The sequence below is a fragment of the Enoplosus armatus genome, chromosome 22 (assembly GCF_043641665.1).
Source record: "Enoplosus armatus isolate fEnoArm2 chromosome 22, fEnoArm2.hap1, whole genome shotgun sequence".
NCBI classification, from domain to species: domain Eukaryota; kingdom Metazoa; phylum Chordata; class Actinopteri; order Centrarchiformes; family Enoplosidae; genus Enoplosus; species Enoplosus armatus.
In genome coordinates, this window is record NC_092201.1 from 6,368,460 (window position 1) to 6,387,373 (window position 18,914).

Below are 18,914 nucleotides of genomic sequence, written 5' to 3' on the forward strand. Positions count from 1 at the left end.
ACACACTTTATTAAACAATGTGTTGAGCACAGTTATGTTTGAACATAAATAAATTAGTAAGCCGGTCATAGAAGATGCTGTCAGTGTATGTAAAAGCACAATCGATTGGTGATAAATGTAGGAGGATAAGGTAGCATAGTGTGCATTATACCAGTAGAGGGCACTGTTGTACCATAACTGCAAGTAAGATGTGTGGCATATTGATATGGAGAGTTTATTCTTATGTAGACAAACTTAATTCTAATCCCATTTATTCAACATGAGATTTAATGACAGTGATATTCTGCTGAGTTTGAATGGGTATGACTTCAGTAGTATTTAATAAGTGCTTAATTCAGTCCCAGTACTATCTATTGGAATGTAATTCAATAAAAACATTTGTACAAAGAAATTCCTGTTATAGCCACTCAGCAAAATGTTAGTATTTTTTTGACTATATCAAACTTCACCAGCCTTTATCAAACATGTAAAAGTTACAAATTTACCTTTTGGCTTTTGACATTCTCGGCACTTAGACCCTCATAGACATTCACTAATGACCACATAAGAAAGCTCATCAAACCTTCAGAAACTTTATTTTGGCAGCTATAGGTCTTTTTTTATGGTGTATGCAAAAGCTACCATGCACTACCAAATAGGCTGTAAAAAAAAAAAAAAACTTGCCGCACAAAGCAGACACCCATCTTAATAAGTCCTCAGTGGAACCCTTCTTTCACCAGGCTGTCCTTTATAAATCAATAGTCTCGCTGCAGATGCTCAAGGCATCGATTTGTCTGCAAACACTGATGAACTCCTCCTGCACGGATCGGTCTGCCTCAGACGACATGTCCAGGTCCAGGCTCTCCTGTGAAGCTGCGCCCAGTGTGTGATAGTGCCTCTGAGGGTCAGCATGGCCCTGGTGGCTAGAGGACGGCGCATGGCCCCCTTGCTGGAGAAGCTGACGAGCGTGTCTCTCTGGGCTCGGGCAGAGGACCAACGAGGAGCCTCCGAGAGATTCTCGATAGAGGGAACAAGAAGAAGAGCTGCCCCTCCAACGTTCAGGAGATGAACAGCTGGACGAAGAGGACAAGGAGGGAGATGGTGGAGCACCTACAACAGTGTCTCCTTGAGATTGGGTGCAAGAGGGCTGGGGTTGAGAGGCCATCTCCACACAGGAAGAGGTCCGATAAAGGCCAGGGTCAGCTGAGAGGGGATCACAGAAGCCGTTGCTGGGAAGTGCACAGTGGTTGTTTATGGATAGATCACTGCAGCGAATAGGCCTAGCAGGGCTGAAGAGGCTCATGGGAAAAAGGGCCTCACTGAAGAGTGCCTCGTCTATGCTGCGACGCAGGTTGATGGGCGAAGGTGGCCTCAGGTCTGCGGTGGAGTCACTAGTAAACGAGGATCCACCTGATGGCTCTCCGCCTCCTCCATCCTCACGTTTTTCTGAACCCTGTAAGTCCAAATCCAAATCCAGGTCTCGGTACGCTAAGGCCCGGTTGCTGTGGTAGAGGAGGTCCAGGCCATTCAGACTACCGAGCCTCTCATCCATCAGGGTGTAAAGAGGGAGGCTCTCTGTCTCTCCAAGTCCAACAGTATCGACAATGGCGAGCTTCTCCTGCTGGCTCAGGCTCCACTGGTAGCTCCCAGGCAGGATGGGCGACTTGGACGCCAGTAGTTCAGTCCAGCAGCTCCCTGCAGCTGGGAGGTGGTCAGAACAATAGACTGGTTGTGCGACAACCAAGGCTAAGGTGAGACAAACCCCGAGCTCACACAGTCTGCAGCTAAACTGAAAAGCCCACCAAGGCCAAGGGTGGAAGACCTCCTCTCCACCTGCAACACCCATAGCATTGAGCATTGCATATAACTGCAGTCCTGCACATGCTAAAGAAAACAATGCTGAAAGACAAACGGTTACAGCTGCACGGTTCCAGTCTCGACTCTCAGCAAAGGGGCAGCGGTTGTAGCGCTCAGCGGGTGTTGGAGAGGTGTTATTCAGGTGATAGATGTGTTTTGAGTCTGCACGCACGTAGATGTAGAACACAAAATAGGCAGCAGACAGAAATGTGGCCAATACTACAAAGGCTCCACGGGAGATGAGTGAAAGAAAGAGGCAAAGGGGAGGCTTTTGCTGGTAAAACTTCAGTAATGTCACTGGTCCAAATGCAGCAGCAAAGTGCAGGACAACCAGGCAGGCCAGGAAACAGGGTCTCTGGAAGGCGGAGTAGGAGAGCTGCATTCTCGAGCGCATGGAGAGGAGAAGGAAAACCAGGCCGAAAGCTGCAGTCAAGCAGGGAAACGGTGCTTCGTAGAGCATCAGTGAGGCCTCTGTGGAGGGTAAGCGGTCCTGGTGGCCGTAAGCGTCGTACAGGAGGGAGAAAGATCTGGTACAACCAGCAGCTAGTAGAAACAGGCTGACCAGGGCAAAGTAGCCACATCCGGATGGACATCGTAGCGGCAAACAGAGCAGATTGAGCGCTGAGGCTAACGTCAGCATCGCAAAGGCGCAACCGGCGCCGTAAACATGCGCATCCCAGGCCAGGCCCCAAGCTGCCATGGCACTGTTCCAGTCAGTGTACAGTGGCACCAACATGGGTGGAGCTGGGACCAGGAAGGGGTTGATTGATTGGTTCGTGGCAGTGGTGTTTTGTGTGGGCTTGACGTCCGAGGAGGTTGTGGAGTCCCAGGTGTAGGAGAGGTTGCAGATCCCGGAGCGCTCTTTATTGCAGTCTGGTAGGAAGGTGACGTTGCTGTCCGTAAGGCTGGACATCCAGTCTTCAGTGTACAGACGACTGTGGGGAGCTCCTGGGGGAATGCCTGGAAAGAAAGTAGAAATTCAGTTTGATCAAATTTACTTTGAATAGCTGGTGGGATAAACAAGGCAAATATTTAAATGAGTAATTGAAAAGGGGGCCAGAAACTTGGAAATGGTAATGTCAACTTTTATATCACTTAAAAGCACACTAATCGTCCACTCATGAGGATACACAGAAACATTTAATCAACATTCAAACTATTAGAGGCAGGAAACCAATTGGCTCAGGTCCAGGATGGTGAAAGCGGGCTTTCCTCCTAATGGGCTAATCCTGTTTAAAAGCTTGTAAGAAGGCAACTTCAAACTGAGCTGGGCCTGAAAGAAGAGCCAGTGGTGTGTGTGTGTGTGTGTGTGTGTGTGTGTGTGTTAGAAATCAGCCCACTCAGAACCACAGAGCTAGTTTCTCTTGCATTACATAAGCCATCTGGAGTTTCCGTGCGAGAACAGTTAATTATGATTGTGTTAGACATGTTTTAGCACTCCGAAGGAAATAGTTTAGCTTTGGAAATTAAGGAGTAACCGTGTGTATATGTGTTTGTGTGAACATTACAGAGACGCCTGCAAAGCTCATCTGCACCGTTCATGTTTATGTTGTTGAGTTAGGCTCGAATGGGATGTAGCACAAGTCACTTCACACAGCATAATGCCTCACAGACGGGCAAAAAGCATTTTTCAGCCTGCTAGACTCCACATCACTGAGCTTCACATCATGGACTTTGTTCTTTTCCATAAAACATAACCATCACCATGTCATGCTATCTTTCCACCACAGAAAAAGAACATATTGAGACCTTTAGTCTAATAATGGCAGCTTGCCTTATTAAAAAAAAAAAAAGCTTATAATTGCATCTCAGTCATTTGCACACACACAGGCTCATCAGTCATTTTGCAGCAGGCTTATCAGAGACAATCACTCCTCCATAAAGAGCCAGGTGCTATAATGGACCACAGAGACAGGGACAAATGAACAGGATAAACTGGCAGCACAGTAAATCACACAGCAGGCAGGTTTAGTGACGTGAGCGCTCATAAATATATTTTTCGGTAATTTCTGTGCGAGATTAGAGACCTCTCTTTTATGTAAAAACTGCCAAAAAGCATTAAAACAGTGGAAAAAAATGGGTATAAATATGTCCAGAGACGCCTGGGGAATACATTACATCGGGTGGTAATGTTACGGGCCAGTTTAAGAACTTAAATGTGCAGACATCAGCACCGCAAAACCCCCAAATCTTTGCGTATAGATTGAGGATGTCTAATTTGTTTCCTGAGTAAAACTAAAAGTGGAATTGGTGCGGTTTAAGCATTTTTGTTTTAAGTCTTTCTCATCTGTCTTTTAATGTACTTTTATGGGTTTGTATTCTTGCGTTTCCCATCCCACCCTGTCCTGGTCCCCTAATTCACTCTTTTGTTTATGATTTCCCTTCAACACCCGCCTTCATATGGGGAAACTCCCATAGGTGGGTTTGTTATTTTTAAACTGGGACAGTTTTCTGTTCTCTTTGACTGTCCTGATTTTTACAACTCTCTTCCCATGCTTTATGTTTTCTGCGTCTGCTGCTCTCTGCTTTTTTTTTCTGCCAAATACATAGATCCAATGCACGGCAGCTGCTGCTTGCATTATGTTTAACATGTGTTGGTGTGCAGCTCTATAGGGAGAGTGAAATGGTTGACAGTGTGTGTCTGCTTTTAACACTCTAACATTACTGTGGTAATGCTGAAATGAAAACAGCCTGAAGCCCTTTCACTTGGATTAATGTTTATATGTTTCTTGTACAGTTTGTTTCTATGTGTGCATTTGCGTGTGTTTGTACTGTCGACACTTGCTGTACTCAAGTACCCCTTGTGAACAAAGCCTTGCTCTCTTCTTGCCTCAGATCCTCAAGAGTGGCAGAGGATTTTCACAAGTGTTTTGGCATAAGCTTTAGCACCGCCCGGGCTGTCTGCCTGTTGTTGACGAAGTCTTTATCATTTTTGCTCATTCATCTCCTGACCCCAGAGCTGAATCACTGTCCCAGGTTGTGATGAAAATGTCAAGCTCGAGGAAATACGACCACACTGCCAGCTGCTGCTGCATCTTTCACTGAAGCGTGACACAGCAGTTTTACTTCAGACATCCTGAGCTGTCTTTTGAAGCTTAATCACATCCTCAACAGGAGGAAAACCAAGGGCAGATGAGTTTTTGAGAGGCTTTGTTTTTAATTAAAACTAGATGAATCTTTAATAACAAAAAGTGAAATGCTGTTGAGATGACTCCCTTATGCATCATTCTCACAATGATCCTTCAGCGTTGCACTGGACTATATTGTTAAGAGCAAATATGGCAGCGAGGAGAATTAGACAGTCAGCATCGGTCAGTACACTCGGATGTGCCACACATTCACACACTGCTGTTCTGCCAGGAAAGTAGAAGCAGTGCAGCCATTAAGTCTGTTTAAACACACATTGACATTCTTTTGGTATTTTTTCATCTGCCATGTTGAGAAAATAAAGAAGAGCTATGTTGAGTCTTGTTGAAAGTTGTGACATTAGCAGCTTTAAATGAGGGCACTGAATATGTCAGTGCCCTAATAAACCTGCACTGACAATGTCATCCTATCAAAACAGACAGTAGCTGTGTGGGAAACGTGGCCACAGTGTAAAACAAACACACAGCTGCAGGCATTTTGAATGTGGGGGCCACTGATAAAGTAGGTGCGGTTGAGTGCAGTGTTATGCCAACGACTTGCCCGTCCATTTGTTTACTTTCCAGGGCAATGGTGATGACTCGGATGCCAGTGAGTCAGGCCAAGTGGAAAACTTGACGGGTATTGAATTAATGCCACGTTTTGGTGCCTCGCTCATGTCGATAAATGTCACATCCGAGCTGGCGGGCCGGCTGAGCTGCCTGGACAGGGTTTGGTATGTGGTGGCTACAGTACAAGGATGGATCAGAGCGTTACGTTCCACTGCATGCTGCTCGGTCATCTGACACATTCCTGTGGGAACAAGTCTCTCATGCAAGGGACAGTAGGCACATCTACAGTAGACAGACAGCCTGAAAGCAAAGTGCCTGTGGACACAGACTGAGAGGTCATTTTAACTAATAAAACCTTCTAAAATGTAATCTAAAGACATGTTTCCCTCAGGAGTTGGAAACAAAAACAGAGCTAAAAGAGAGTGAATGTTATAGGTTGTCAGAAACATGACTCCAAATGAATGATAATGTAAATAAGCAGCTGTTTGCTCAAAAGTTAGCCATATCAACTTAAAAGATGCTGATGTCAATGTAGTGTTCACAACTTGTGTTTACCGCTGTCCCCAAGTGGCCAAAACAATCACTTATTGCAGGTTTAAGACAAGATTAGTCTCCAGCCATCCCAGCAGCTCTGTGTGGCTGTATGAGGCACAGCAGTGCTTCCAGCTAAATGCTAACACTACTATGGCAACATACTCACAGTGTCAATGCTAGCATGCTGATGTTTAGAAGGTAATAATGTTCACCATCTTAGTTTAGCGTGTTAGCACGCAAACATTTGCAGCTGAGAATGATAGGAATGCCATTGGTTTTGCAGGTATTTAGTCTTAAACCAAAGTATTGGATAATTTAAATTTTGACCTGATGACCAAAGTCAGTAGGATTCATCCTCTGGGAAACATGCAATTTCATCCATTCAATAGTCATCAACAGATATTTCAGTCGGGACCAAAGACGACCGACATTGCCATCCCTAGCATGCTAGACTACAATAGCACGGCTAAAACTCAGGGTTTCATTTGATCGACATGGCAATATTCAGGTTTAGCCCCTTCTTTCTTGATGCCTGCAGCTATTAAGTGATGAATACTGTGAATATTTGATGTGAGATTCAGTATAAATCAAAATAATTTAAGATACTGGAGCTGTCTTAAGACGATTCGGTGAATTATTAATACAGACCACTGGCACACAGTATAAAAGATAGATGAACACTAATCTTCCGAAAATCAGCAAACCCATAATACACGACTCGCCTCACAGATCATATCTTGTGAGGAGTAGTTTCATTTAGGTCTCTATTAGTGCACAGGGGCTATATTTATGTCTCCATTTCTTTGGGTTTTGCTTGTAAATCTTGAAAAGTTTCACCTAAGGCACCTCAACCTGTGGACCAGCTGAAGTAATAAAGGTGAAGGATGTTACATGGGCAACAACCCCCCCCCACACACACACGCCTTTAATTGGCTGCGTGTTGATTCTGCATCATGAAACTGAGACCCTCCATGTACTTTCCATCTGATTGCCTTCATTTTCAATTTGGCTCACCTCAGAAAAAACTATTTAGTAGGAGCTTCTGGAGAAGTTAGATCATGCATACTGAGGAGGAGCCAGTTGTGTGTGTGTGTGTGTGTGAGGAAGTGTGAGGCTGAGGTTTCTCTGCCTCTTAAACAGTCGCACTTTGTGCAAAAGCACCTGCTGTGCGTCCATTAAAGCACAAATGGGAGAGCTTGTATGATAACTGTGATTGTTTATGTGCAGCCAGTATTTTCAACAACAGATTTTTGGCTTTAGGGAGGACACCTTCAAATGGCAGACAGCCAGAGTACTAACATTATTGTTTCACTCACTCACTCGTGACACACCAAGCTACAGAGCCCCGTAGCGTCCCATCATCAGAGTGGCACATTTGACAGGTCTATTTTTGAAAATCACTTGACAACATCTGCTATTCTGGGCGAGGTAATGTGGGTTACATCTGCTCCTGTGAACTGGGCTGAAAGTGAATCTTTTAATAAACATGTTTCACCAGAAATCAAGTTCACGATGAAGGACAAACATATATGACAGATATGATAGATATATGATATATAAGGATTTTTAAATTGATATTATACCAGATTTTATAGTCGGATTATGAGAATCTGGTGATATTCTATATTTTTCTTTTGTCAGTAAATCCCATAAAAAGACCGAAAACAATTCTTTATGAGGATACGTTTATTTTGAGTTAATCCCGCATACACTGATCTGTTGCCGGAAACACTCACTAGAGCACCAATTGTGCATTAATCCGTCGCTGTAAATAGTCCGCAACAAATGTACTATTTACTTCTGTTTGAGGGATGTTTGCTGAAAACTACAGTACCCAGCTGTTTTAGGAAATTCTTAACAATTTCATTTGTTTAAATGAAACTATATTTTTATAAGTCGTTTCTAAAGATTTACATAATCAGTGAGAGCCAATGAGTCAATTTTAGTCTTTTCGTGGGATTTGATGACCATAGCCAGGTTTACATCCTAATGTTGTGCAAATTTGAACCTAATTTCCAGAAGAAAAAGAAAATGTGAATCAATCCATGTTTCCATCCACTGTTGCTATGCGAACATTAGGAGTTGGTTCATCGAGATAAACAGCTGGTGGCGCTGATTCTTCAGTCAAGTGCCATTAAACCATTGCAGAAGAATTCAGAGCAAAGAGAGGACCAGTCAAACCTCAGTGGTGGAAGACGTGATGGGAATATGGCGTTTATATTTGTTTCACGTATTCATTTGAGGAAGGTTACAGTCTCCTCATCGCTCCACACAAAGCTGATGTTTTCGTCTGCCGCCATTTTCTGTCTCTTCAATGGATGTTTAAGTCACATGCTTCATGTACGTCATGATTTATTTGCTCAGTCTGTTTCCATTGCACTTTGTCACATTTTGCTTTTATCGACACACCAACTTTTCCAACTCAGCCAAGCGTAAAAACATTTTTGTAAATATTTGTAAATGCGCATAGAAACAGGTGGATGAAAATGCACTTAATAACAAAAATTTGTCGTATTATTAATAGAATATTGCCAGCCTTTCATCTAATATCATATCATCTACTGCTTATGCATGTTTTTGTTTGTTTTTGTAATAAATCACACCTTTATAATAAGAGCAATTTGATACCCTGCCTTAGGGAATAGATTCCCAAACAGAATAAATAGTAATGCTTTATTTATCGAAACTGACAGCTACTTGTGTGTGTTTTCAGTTTTTTAAAGGCAGCTATTGTCATCAGATCGATGGGATAATGTTTGTTAATTGGGCGGGTAATTGTTCCCCATCTCTTCTGTTCTCAGTTTTCCAAAATCACAGCCTGACTGAGCAGTTTTCTCCTCCCATTGGAAGCAATTAGCTGCCTCAGGCAAAGGATGCAGGGTAATTGTTTCTCCCAGTCCTCTGATAGATTTACAGATATTGAAGCGGCTACAGGACGGCTTATGAAACAAACAGCATGCAGGGCTTTTAGTTGTCCTAACAGCACGGCAGTGAAGCGGATTTTAAAGTTAGTGACAGTGTTTGTTTACATTTTAAGGGATTTGTTTGCTCACCTGTGCTCTGTGGCGGGGACGTTGTTAGCGGCTTAGCGGATGGCGTGGAAACGTCTGCCAATCTGGTGTCACCGTCCCCATCTGCTGAAGGAACCACACCTTCCTCAGCCTCCTCAGCCTCCTTATCCTCTTTGCCTGGCAGCTCTGGGAAGACACATGCAATTTAACCCTTGGTGCAATCTCAAAGCGATCAGGATTACAATTTAAAGAACGCAACATAGCACAGCTCCAAGAAGTCTGAGAAAAACAGATTAGCAATCCTGGAGTCTGCCAAAAGAAAGTTTAACCCTCTCTGCTCGCAGCCTGTCTGAGACTTCACACTGCAGAGAATGGAAGGACTATATTTCTTAACCCAGTTCTGTCAAATGGATCGGCCTATCACCCACTTAGTTGTAGCCAGTCATCCAAAGCACAGTAATCTGGCCCTCTGTAGTCATTACATTACATTGACATCCTGATGTGTGTGTGCATGTCCTGGTCCATCACAAATCCAGACTCTGTGTTCCATCATCTGTCTTAGTGCTGCAAAGTGGAGGAAGACAAGGACAAGCATTTCATAAAAAGCACAGAGAGAGAAAAGACAGAAAGAAAGCAGGAGACAGAGAGTGTAATGACTACATGACAGAGCCACATCGTTCTCTTTTCCCTTTGGTACACTCACAAAATATGTTTTTACAGTCAGCCCTCGGCACAGGGTTTGTGTGTTTTACAACACAGTGAAGCAGTTATAAATGAATGATGGACCAGATGAGATTTGGGATGATATTCAGTGGGTGAATCTGTTGGGAACAAAACTGATGAGATGACTTGGTGATGAAGCCAGGGAAACCAGGTACAGTGTTAGTTTATCGCTTCAGAATTAATATTAATAAAAGATACCGAGGCATAAGGCTAGTGGGAGGAATAATGAGCTCGGGAAAAAAAATCGTAACGGCTACGAGGCATCGCGAGCTACTATCGCTCAGTATAATCTAGGTCACGCTCACAGCAACCGAGTTAATTGTAAGTTTTAAAAGTCTCCAAAGCAAAATCTGCTCATCGCTTTATTGCAGCGTTGACCTCCACACAGCTGGAGATCTGTCTCAGACAAAAGAGATGGAGAGTGATGAGTAACAGAGACAAATACCGCACATATACACACCTGCACATACAAAAGTCTTGAGTGTCTTAGTCTTCATAAACAGATTCCAAGACGAGATAGAAATCGTGTCCAATTCAAGTCTCATTTTCGTGACATAACGGTACCCTGTGGAGTTTTTGACAGCCAGTGGATATTCCACTAATTGGACTAATTGTAAATTACTTAATGGTCTCAGAAATATGGATTTCTTTGTTTGTGCATCTCAAACAAAGTTTTTTGTAGTTTTCTACAAAACTTGAGTTTTAAAGGTACCCTGTGGAGCGAGGAGCAAAATGTTTTTATAAGTGAGTCCCAGTGTTGTCAGTTTTTCCAAACAGGAAAAGTAAATTATAGTACTTTTGCTGTATTTTCTGACAGTTCCTGTTTTTACATTTAAGCTGCTGTTTGTTGAGCGTGTCCAGTGAATTGGAAGGAGACACTGTACAGCACAAGCCAGACCACTGCAGCATCTCAGATCTGCAGTACAGACACTGATTAAATTACAACATCTAATAAGATCTGCTAAAAACTGAGATACAAGGACAGTAAACATGTGCAGTACAGACACTCACACAGTACAAGCGGTGGACTGATGACCAGCTGTTTACAGAGACTCTGCTGACAGAGCGAAATAAAAGCAAAAAGGGATCAGAGAGAGGGAGGATGAGTGGATCTCCAATTTAGTTATTGAACAGCTCAACACTACACGTGTGCTGAATTATCATTTTACTGTCTACCTAATTAGTGCATACATAATTTCCTTTGGCCTTCATGATGTTCTGTCTAGTTGATGAAGAATCTCTCTGTGTCTTCTTCACCTCAGGCAGTGAATGGATGCTTCTTCATGTCCAGAGATATAACCTAAATTGAATTTAAAGTAGCACCCACAGTGAGCAAAATCTTCGAAGCAATGCTGGCCATTTTGGTGTGGTTGTTATTCAGTGTATAGTGTTTCAGAAGCTCCTCATTATCTTCAGCTTCCAGAAATAATAAACAAAAGATGATGTTGCACTTCATTACGCTCTGCTTTATCTACGCAAGCCCCAAGAGAGTTTGTGAAAGAATACATGTGTGGGTTTGTAACAAACACGCTGAGCTTAGAGTGATGAGAAAGGGTTGGATATCAGTGCGGCAGAGAGTCGGAGGCTCATAATCAGATGCATAAAAATGGGATATTATGACTGAGATACCTCATCTTGAATTCTTTCTGGATGTACTTGCACAAAATTGCATCACACCGTTGCTAATTTTTGCGATCGTTACTAAGGAATACGTGGCATTTTCCAACTCCATTACACTCCTAAGTCTTGCTTTAAAATCAGTCTGAATAGAGGTGAGAAATAATCCAGATTGTTCTATAATTGCATATTTGCATTAGTCAGGGTAATTCAGCCTGAGAGCTGTGGGTCAAATCCTAAAAACAAACAGGCCTAATCCATCCGGTTTTGTAAAACTCATGGACTCTGTCTGGTGAAAGAAGTCATTATGAGAAGATTAACATAATATTAAAGGCCAGACAGTGTTCTCTATTTGCATTAAAGCCTCAAAATCTATACGAGGGCATCAGATATTCATGCCACATGCTCTGCATGTAAAACGATTTCCATAATCAATTAATCTGTCAATGGCTGTGCTTTAGCTGTTTGGTATAGTGCTCGGATCACAGAGACAATATATCCTTGCAGGTATTAATGGAGTGTGTTAGGGGTCTCGTCTCGCTGCTGCCTGTTAGTACAGCATACAGTAATGGAAAAGGTGGAAGGAAGGGAAATAAGTAGCAGGCTGAAAGCTTTTTGGAAGATAATGTCCAGCAGTAGCTATCTGAAAACCTACATTTTCAACCCAGACATCACATCAGCCTCAACCCCCAGTTCTTCCCCCCTCTCTCCTCTCATAATTGCCCTTGCTATCGGACGTGGGAGTGTCCCTTAGTATAGGATTTGACACAGATGCAGAGCATTTTATTATTATTTTATATTTATTACGGCCTCCTCAAGGGCAACACCACCTAACAAATGCTCTCTAGATCAATGGAAAACCCACAGGTTTGTGTGGTGAAGATGTTCCACATCTCCAGTAGGGAAATGATTCACCCTGTGCAGCTTTAAAATACATTACAGCACACAGATATGGTGTTCACATTGGGATAATGTATGATAATTCAGTGGTGCCATGCTTTCATGTTCACATTAGTCTCCTCCTGTGTCCTTTGGCAAGGTGTAATCATTTAAACACTGCAAGACTCCAGTGCAACAGTCCACCAAGCATACTACTAGGTTGCATAAAAAGCACCAGATTCTATTGGTTCTCCCATCTCCATGGATAACCAGAAGCTTCTCTCATCCCCGTCAAGACATTTTCATCCTTCAAAGCAGCCACAGCTGACATGTCTGTCCATGGAACAAAGTGACAGGGATTTGTGTTTGTACAGAGGCAAAAAGATTGCAAAAGGAGGAGGGGAGCAGGGCGGGAGGGGTGGAGGAGACTAAATGGCAAGGAGCATGTTCAGCATCCATGAACAGCGTCTGGCGAGCGGATGGTCCCGCAGGAGAGGAGGTGGTTTCGCTGAGTGTGCGCTTGGAATACTGATACACGGCGACAGCAGCCCTCCCCACCCAGGCCAAGCCCCCCTATCTTTTCTGTATGCCACCGCACGATGCACAACCGAAAACAAGTGCAGACACAACACGGGCCGCTGTAGACTAAACACAATCGGCAAGCAGCATAAAGCAGCGTGGGAGACACAAGGTCTGGAATAGTTGCAGTCCAACACTGCACAAAACACTCTCAACCTTTATGTTCCTATGAAGAGCTGTTAATGTACCGTTTGACATTGTGCGTATACATTGCTATCTGTGAGTATCCAAGAGCTTAGTCCATTTCTGACCTTGGAAACAGCAGCTGACAAAACAATTTCATCTCAAGGTCCATTTAGCAGCTGTTCTCCAGCTTTTGGTTATATCACACATGACAGACAAGTCCTTAAAGAGCTCAGAAAACCAGAAATCAAAACATCTACAACTCTATGACAACTCGGCACACTCGTCTGCGGAGGAAGATCGCTGCAGAAAAACCACTCAATCGAACTTAGCAGGAGATTTTGTCAAGCAATAAACTAAAAGTTGTTTAAAATACAGGAGGAGATGATTTGAGCAAATTTGCATGTGTATATTGTGTATAATGTGTTATTATTTGTACCGACATTAACGGACATTTGGTAGTAATGCAGCTTTAAAACATAGAAGCTAATCGATGTCATTATGTCCTACACATGCTGAGCGAATATTGCAAGCACTACTGTGTGTATACATCCACCAAACATTCGTGATTTTACCAAATAGACACGGACCTCACTGGCAGAGAATAATCGGCTCATCATTTTCTGGCCCAACCTTTGACCCCACATGATGAATGCGTCTGTACCTGGAGGAGGATGTTCCTCTGAAGGCTCATTAAGCATACAGTCACCAGACTGCCACCAGTGTTGGGGGATGGGCCTTTAAGAAGGCGGTGTTGCCTCAATGTCGTGTCAAAGTCTGTTGAAACCTACTGGCTACCAGTAGCTGTTTTAGCTCATCATCGTTCCCTTTTAAAGCTCTGAGGAGAACAAATCCCCCATCGAGCCGCACTCAATCAAATACTCTTTCCTTCCATTCATTGAGGTAATGGCTTATGCAATGTTGGAGGGGAATTGCTGCTTGAAAACTCATTACAGACTGTTAGAGGGATAGTTCCGATTTTTTTTAAATAGGGTGGTGCGAATTACTCGTTGGTAGTGATTGTGAAATGCAAAATGAACTTGGGGTAAGGCTGGGGCCAGTCAACAGCAACACATCAATCAAAGGGAGCTATTTAACTATCCACAACAGATTGCACAACCAATTTTGATGCTTTATTCTCCAACCCATCTTCTCTGTATCATGGAACTATTTTATTGAATAGTTCAAAGTCTGTGGGAAGCAAGCATTGGAAACACAATAAAGATGTTTCATTCTTTTGTAGATGGTTTTGATTGCCGTGTTTAGGAGCAACTCCCATTTCTGAGAGCTGTCATGTTGCTGAAATGTATTTGTCCACAGGAAGTCCATCCATCAAAACCACCACAGAGTACCACATTATTTCAAAAAATCTTAACTATACCATTAAAATACTCTCCCTTAGCAAGGCTAACAGAGATTCCAACATATAACCCATTTGCAACCATGTAAGTGTTGATCCCAGACTTGTACTTAATGATTGTTGACAGGGTTTCAACAAGATCTGGATTTATGCTAATGTCGGACCTTTGACTACTTACCATGTCAGAAATGTCATCGATCAAGCTGAACTGTCTGCAGCCTTTTGACAGCTATCTATTGAACACTGAGGACCTGCTAGCACATGATTGATCGCATCTATTGAGTCAATCCAGCCACTATTGATTTGTTTGACTTTGCTTACCTCCTGCTATTGGGAAGTTAACCCTTTGGCTCTGAATTGTGCTTGTAATGGATTCCGCCGCTAGTTTGTGATCGATCCCCATGGCAGTGGTGTCCAGCTGTTCCTCCACAGCCCCCGACATGGCCTCTCCAGCATGGAGGGTAATACTAACAGTTGGGTCTTGTGGTTTTCTGACAAACGTGGTTTCTGAGGACGTAGGGGGAGTAACAGTTCCCAGAGGGTGTCTGCTGGTCAGTGTGGTCTCTACCAGTCCTGGGTTTGTTGTTGTGGTTAGGGCTGCTGCCCGTGTCAAGGCAGTGGGAACTGTAGTCTCTGGTGCTACCGTTGAAGAGATCTTTCCTGTAAAATCTTCAGCCTCCTCTTTATCGGTGTGTTCTTCTGGGAGGTGTCGTGGAGTGGCACCCATGCTGGGTTCGGCTGCTCGTGCGGTGCCCCGTGGTGGGTGGGTATGTGTTGCATTTTGTTCAGGAGCGCTTGTGCTGTCGGGACTGTTGGTGAACAGAGTGTTTCTGATAGAACTGCTTGTGGGAGAGTAGGAGTCTGAAACAAGAGTATCATTGTGGCTCTGTGCTATGCTGCTGTGTGGAGAATCTGATGTTCCTGTGGGAAGTGGTTCCGTTCTTATCTTTGTTACGCTAGTTAGGAGCCCCTGAGTCCAAGTGGTGGGTGGTTCAGAGGCTTCAGAAATGCTTCCTTCCCCTGAACCCGAGTGATCTTGCAAGTGATCGATTGGTTCTGTCAGCCCTTTGGCGGTTGTGGTCAACGCAGCAGCCTCGTCGTTACTGTCCGAGCTCCCATAAAAGGGGATACGGAACGGCAGTGAGGGTAAGGAAGGAAACTTTGGCAGAGACCAGAAATTGCTTTGTTTATTTTCAGGTGGATTTTCTCTCGATGGCATCGGTCCCCAGAGGGCCTCCTCGTCAGCCACTGCCTGCCTGTGAAGTAGCAAAAAACACCAGAAGCAGAAAGCCAAGGTCCGAAGGAGGCAAAGCATGCTGTCGACGGTGGTGCACGGATCGGTCACATGTTGTTCTCCATTCTCCTGCTCCCTGAGGCGGGTTGGGCTGGCTCTAAAAGACAAGAATACACAGGACACCGAATGACACACTTTTCATTCACTCTTGGGCAACTAAGTTTGAGTTGTCAAAAACTTGCATTTTGCATCTGTTCACTTCTTTTCATTGAGCATTTTTGGAAGGCCAAGCTTCCGTTTCTCAGAGTGTGACCTGCTTTTCAGCTGTTTTTCCAGACCGTAAAGTAAATCAAGTATAGAAAACTATGCCACCCACTACAAGCGACTGCTGAAGTTAGCAGGCTAAAAAAAATATGTCACCCACCACAAATCACAACAAGGACTTAAGTATTATGGACACCCCGCAATTAGTGGCGTTAGATGTGGTGGTCAGTATTTATGTCATGCTGTTGCTCACATGCATGCTGTGTCGCAGTGGTTGGGCGGCTACACGGACTGACCAATTAGAGAACTTAAACCTTAAGAACTACCGTCCATATGTATTCTATTCAGTGAGGAGCGGTCAAGAAATAATGCGTGTGTGAGTAGGGTTGGGGGAGGTTTGTGAAGAATTAGGGTCCGGGTTGCCAATATAAGAATAGAGGGACCTCTTTTTCTTTTGTTTAGCGCCGAGTGGTTCAAAGTCACTAGCCTGTTGCCTCAGTGAAAAGACTGGAGCACCAAAGGAATTTCCCCTGTGAGAACAACAACCTGTATGCTTTAGCTGTACTTAACTCCACAGTAAACCCCCCACCCACCCCAGTTTTGGCCTTGCTCTCTTTCAATCTCAGATTTATTTGTTCTTTAAAGCGCAGGGAGAAAGATCTGTTTGTGTGGGAGTAAAAAAAAAAAATCAATATTCACAGAAATCCGCTGTCACAGTGAAGTTCTCTCCAGTTTTTCTATCATGCTCCCATTCCCTTCATGAGCGTTGTCTTACACTTTTTCTTCATTGTCAGCCTCTATTCTTCTCTCTGACATGTTTATTTACGACTTTTTCCCCTAATCTATGCCAGTTCTCTCTACTCTCTTAAATTCTTTCCATTTTCTTTCGTACGCACACGTTAAGATCAATCAGCTACTGCCGTAAGAGTCTCATTCTCACTGATCAGGAGAGCAGGGACTTGACCTGCCATCTCCCCCTCTGTTCCCGCCTGGAGGGATGAAACTAACATGGATACACAGTCATATGCCGAGATGTGAAGACTGACTTACTACCGGGGGGTCAAACATAGACCTTCCCACACACTCCCTACTTTTAGCATTTTGACTGAACAGCATGGAAATCAGTTTCAAATGAGGTGAGGCTGTTTTTAGATGCCTGTGTGTCTCAAGCTAGCACCAGCCTACCCACTCACACGGTCACATTTCATGCAGGCAGAGATATGATCGTAGATGAATTTAGATCTGACTCTGCATGTTAGTGAAATTGTGTATTTGTTCGCCCACATGTACTGTTCTGTAGTAGGTACACACACCCACGCATGCACACTTTGTTGGCTTCTTCAAGATATTTTTGCCAGCCACTTATGAAGGCTTGCAGAAAGGCCAATGAACAATTAAATGCAGCCTTTAAAGAGAAAGAGAAAGACGTCTTGTTGAGGAGCCAAGTTTATGTGCACAGAAACATTTTAATTAGTTGTGAAGCTTGGGGCAAATTGATTGCCTCTTTGTTGATCTCATGCATAACTGATCAATTATTTAGACAAATATGTATAATTCATTCGACTAACATTCTCACGTTTCACGTCGGTATCACCGAGTGTGGTAAAAGGAGACTCATGTTACTTCACTTCACAGCATATCTTCCAGCATGTTTTAAAGTTTATGATCACTCAATCAGAATGATTTAGGTACTATAGTTCCTTATATTTTGAAAGGATCAGCTTTGGGTGAGTGTACACTATCCAATCACTGAGGCAAGTAGAAAACCTTCTATTCTTACTTTGATTGATTGGTCTCAGGTGACAGCAGGTGGTATTGTGTGGACTCCTCTTGTCACGGCACACATGCAAACACTTTTTCTTAAAGATAGATGTTTTTTAGTCTCTGTAGTTAGAATTCACTGCAATTCAATTAAATGATTGTATTAAAAAAGTACTTTAGTACTAGATCAACACATTGATTTTCCACAATTTTCCAAGATAAGCTCTATTCCTGCATCCTACTGTATCTCCCAATATATAATACGTGTGGTGTTAACTTTTGTTAAACCTGCAATAGATTCTTTTGGCCACTTTGGAATCAAACGGGCTTTAATATGTAAACAAAACATTTTTTGTAGGTAATGTAGAACTAGTGTTTAGCTGTCGATGCCTCTGTCAAGAACTGCATTCATCAATTTCATTATTAACAATAAATTAAACAAACAAAATCAAGCTAACAAATTGATTATCTACTGCACTATCTACTAATGAATTGAAAACATTTACTATCATTCCAGATTGGGCCTTTAACTTTCTTGTCACCACATCAAATACATGGCTCTTAGTGAAGGCATTGTCTGGTTTGACAGGCAGCAGAGCAAGTGGAAAGGAACCGTAAAAAAGTGTCTGTGGGGAATTTACAAGTCCCCTCCATTATTTTGCTGGCGTTTTGTCTCGCTGCTGCTGACAAAGATGGGGCCTGCCACTGTAGTGTGCTCAATGGAGCAGAGATGGAGAATGAGAGGGAGATGCAGAAAAGAAGGGCAGAGAGCAAAAGACAAGGGCAACAGAAGAGAGAGAGAGAGAGACAAAGACGCCATATTGACAATCAGTTGTGGCATTCTTAGTCCGGGAGAGTAAACTCTGCGGCAGCCTCCCTAATGCTCATTTTAGTTTGTTGCCAGAGCCTCTTTTATTAACTCTGTAAACAGACTCCTGTCTTTCAATGTGTGTGTGTGTGTGTGTGTGTGTTCACGAGAAGCCCCCACTCTCTCACTTCTCTCAGGATCATCATCTTGATCTCAATCAACCTTCAACCTGCTGCACCATATTTCTCTATGGAAAATTCTCCATTCTAAATTAATCTGACGGCAGTATTATGGCTTTACAGGCCCCTCCGTGATCACTGTGATCATAATGAGTGTGGGAAAGCTAACGAGAGAGAGGAGGATGAAGAGAGAGAGTACAGTCTCTGAGAATGAAAGTGAAAGGAGAGGGTATGAAAAACGAAAGCTATAAGAAGGAGAGGTGGAACAGACTGAATTAGAGGTGTGTGTTGCTCCTGAGTGATTGCGATGG

The 18,914-nt window shown here is 43.3% G+C and overlaps 1 protein-coding gene across 1 annotated transcript; it reads right to left on the reverse strand.

Moving 5' to 3' along the window:
• Positions 1–692: 692 nt before the first annotated feature.
• Positions 693–15,672, reverse strand: prrt4b (proline rich transmembrane protein 4b). The gene is made up of 3 exons (XM_070929359.1): positions 14,679–15,672; positions 9,119–9,262; positions 693–2,796 (listed from the first exon to the last, which is right to left on the reverse strand). The coding sequence occupies exons 1-3, from the start codon at positions 15,670–15,672 to the stop codon at positions 728–730; spliced, it is 3,207 nt and encodes a 1,068-aa protein (XP_070785460.1). The 3' UTR covers positions 693–727.
• Between the last annotated feature and the right edge of the window lie 3,242 nt (positions 15,673–18,914).

Bases quoted from the DNA above. Each gene is read 5' to 3' on its own strand.
- prrt4b (XM_070929359.1), bottom strand. From the start codon at position 15,672: ATGCTTTGCCTCCTTCGGACCTTGGCTTTCTGCTTCTGGTGTTTTTTG. The intron at 9,263-14,678 runs GTAAGCAAAGTC...GTGTCTTCCCAG, and splicing joins TAACTTCCCAATAGCAGGAG to AGCTGCCAGGCAAAGAGGAT. The intron at 2,797-9,118 runs GTGAGCAAACAA...CTTTCTTTCCAG, and splicing joins GTCCCCGCCACAGAGCACAG to GCATTCCCCCAGGAGCTCCC.